Genomic DNA, 3141 nt, shown 5'->3' on the forward strand with positions numbered 1-3141 from the left:
TTTTTTTTTTTTTTTTTTTTTTTTTTTTTTTATATTTTTTTTTTTTATTTTTTTTTTTTTTTTTTTTTTTTTTTTTTTTTTTTTTTTTTTTTTTTTTTTTTTTTTTTTTATTTTTTTTTTTTTTTTTTTTTTTTTTTTTTTACTTTATTTTTTCAATCATGCTTTTATTATTTATTAATGATCGATCATTAATCCTAGATTCGGATTATTTATTATTCTATTCTGCTTCTTTATATTTAAAAAAAATATATATATAAGTATATATATAAAAAAATATATATATAAAAAAAATATATATAAAAAAAAAATATATATAAAATATATATATAATTATATATATACATGCTTTAATATTTAGTGTACATATTATTAAGCATACCATACATAACAATCTACCTATCTTCTAATGGTGTAATTTTTTCTAATTAGAAATGCTCTCAAAAATATTCTTTTGAACAAAAAAAAAAAAAAATATATATATATATAAATAATTATATATATATATATATATAATCTATTGTTTGATATTATATCTTTTATTTTTTATTTATTAAAATATGAAATTTATTTTTGCTCCCTAGCAGAACTTATTATACTTATATGTTTAATATATTCATATTTATGCTCAATTTTTTATTAATTAAAATGTTTCTTTTCAAATTCGAATTAACAAAATTTTGACATTCCAATTTTGTTTTGTTTTGTTTTGTTTTGTTTTGTTTTGTTTTGTTTTGTTTTGTTTTGTTTTGTTTTGTTTTGTTCTGTTCTGTTCTATTCTGTCATTTTTGTTTTGTTTTATTTTTAGTTTTTTTTTTTTTAGTTTTGTTGTGTTTTTCTTTTCTTTTTTTTTTTTTTTTTTTGTCATTATATATTTTATGTTTTTATAAATTTAACACATGGGAGTCAATTACTGATAATGCAAGATAAAAAACAAAGGAGAGAACAAATAAGAAAAAAAAAGAAAAAATGATAATAACAATTACTAAATAATTAAAACGATACATTAGATGAAATCTAATAATTAAAATTTCTTCGTGTGTTTTTTTTTAAAGGGACCAAAATATTGTTTCATAGAACAAATAATATAATAAAAGGGGGGTGGCTTACAAAAAAAAATAAAATAAAATAAAACACCCATAAAGAATAGCACATATATATATATATATATAACCAGCCACAGATATATATAGAGATAAAATAATTAAATATGAAAGATACTAATTCGTCAAGTGTTATAAACAGAAGTAGATATAAAATTAAAGATAGTGACCTAGATGATAATCAAATGAATGCAAATGATCATAAAATACATAATAATAATGATAATAATTATAAAGGAGAAAAAATAAATTATGATATTAAAGAGAAAGGGGAAGAGTTGAAAACAATAGATATGAACAATGCGTTTATTAAGATAATGTTATTTATTATATTAACATTTCATTCGATATTATATTTTTTTTTAATAAGAATAAAAAAGAGTGAGAATATAAATTATAAATTTAAAAATGAAAATATAATATTTATTACAGAGATTGTAAAGTTTCTTATATCTTTTTTTTTCTTCTTTAGAGAACATAAATTTAGTATTATATTAGTTTATAAAAGTATAAAGGAAATAATAACAAAAAGAAGATTATATATAGTATGTTTGATAATACCAAGTCTTTTATATTATTTTCAAAATATATTTTTTTATATATCTTTAGCAAATATACCTACTCCTGTATTTCAGTTATTATATCAATTTAGAATATTGACAGTTATTATATTTAGTTTTATTATATTAAAAAAAAAAATTAGTTATTCTCAAAAGATATCTGTATTGTTTTTATTTTTATCATTGGCATGTTTAAAAGATTATAATATAAATGATAATGGTCATACAATATCATATAATAAGGAATCTAGAACAAATTCTTCATATCATGACATTATAACTAATAATTATTTTTTATTAAAGGACTTTTTATTTCCTCGTATGAAAAAAAATATTTGGTCTAAAAGAAATATACATTTAGATAATTTTAATAATAAAATTGTTAATATTAACAATTTTCTGATACCTTACTTGTTTGATCATATTACACAAAAAAAAAAAAAAAACATATTTCAAAATATAATAAATCAGAAGTCTATTCAAAATGAGAACAATAAATTTTATGATCATAGAATGAATCTAATATATAAGAATAGAGATAGAGCAGGAAATATATCACCAGGGTATGAAAAATTAGAATATAACAAGAAGGATACAACTATTCCTAATAATAATAATAATAATAATATGAAGAATAAGAAGAATTATTATAATATATATAGTAATATGTATTATAATTTTTATCAACATAGGAAATACAAAATTTATAAATATCTTATGAACTACAAAAAATTATCCATTAATAATATAAGACATAATATGAAGAGATATCCAAATTTCTTTATAGGTTTAGTCACTACTTTTTTATCAACTCTTACCAGTGGATTTTCTAGTGTCTTTTTAGAATTTCTCTACAAAAAATATGCATATTCTTTTTGGTTTCAAAATATGTGCTTAGCATTTTTTACTATCATATTTAGTTATTTTATCAAAAATTTTGATTTTTATGTATTTTTTAAAAATTTTAAAAAAAAAAAAAAAGAAAAAAAAAAATTAATATATGATGATGAACAGAATGATACTATAATAAAAAATAAAAATGAAAATGAAAATAAAAATAACAAAATAAATAATAATAATAATAATAGTAGTAGTAGTAGTAGTAGTAGTAGTAGTAGTAGTACACATATTCATCATAATAATATAAAACATTTAGATAGTAATTTTTTTTTATTTTATATAATAAAAAATTTTTTTTTTCAACATTTTAATTCACTTGGAGAATTTTTATATTTATCCTTATTAATAATTTTAAATAGTATTGGAGGTATTTTAATTGCGATTTTTATAAAATATTCTGGTAGTGTGTCCAGATTTTTTGTTACACCTGTTAGTATGTTATTTAATATTTATATTTCATCTATTTATTTTAAAGATTTTCATTGTACCTTTTCTTTTTTTATATCATTAATATTTGTATCTTTTTCCTTATATTTCTATTTCATATAATCAAATTAAAATAAATTAAGCATATATATATA

The 3141-nt window shown here is 16.8% G+C and overlaps 1 protein-coding gene across 1 annotated transcript; it reads left to right on the forward strand.

The window, feature by feature from the left end:
• Positions 1-1207: 1207 nt before the first annotated feature.
• On the forward strand, positions 1208-3109 carry PGSY75_0505300 (UDP-N-acetyl glucosamine:UMP antiporter; the record flags this gene model as incomplete). Its single annotated transcript, XM_018784333.1, has 1 exon — positions 1208-3109. One exon carries the CDS (start codon positions 1208-1210, stop codon positions 3107-3109), a length of 1902 nt encoding a protein of 633 aa, XP_018642988.1.
• Between the last annotated feature and the right edge of the window lie 32 nt (positions 3110-3141).

Source organism: Plasmodium gaboni, chromosome 5 (genome assembly GCF_001602025.1).
Source record: "Plasmodium gaboni strain SY75 chromosome 5, whole genome shotgun sequence".
NCBI lineage: Eukaryota > Apicomplexa > Aconoidasida > Haemosporida > Plasmodiidae > Plasmodium > Plasmodium gaboni.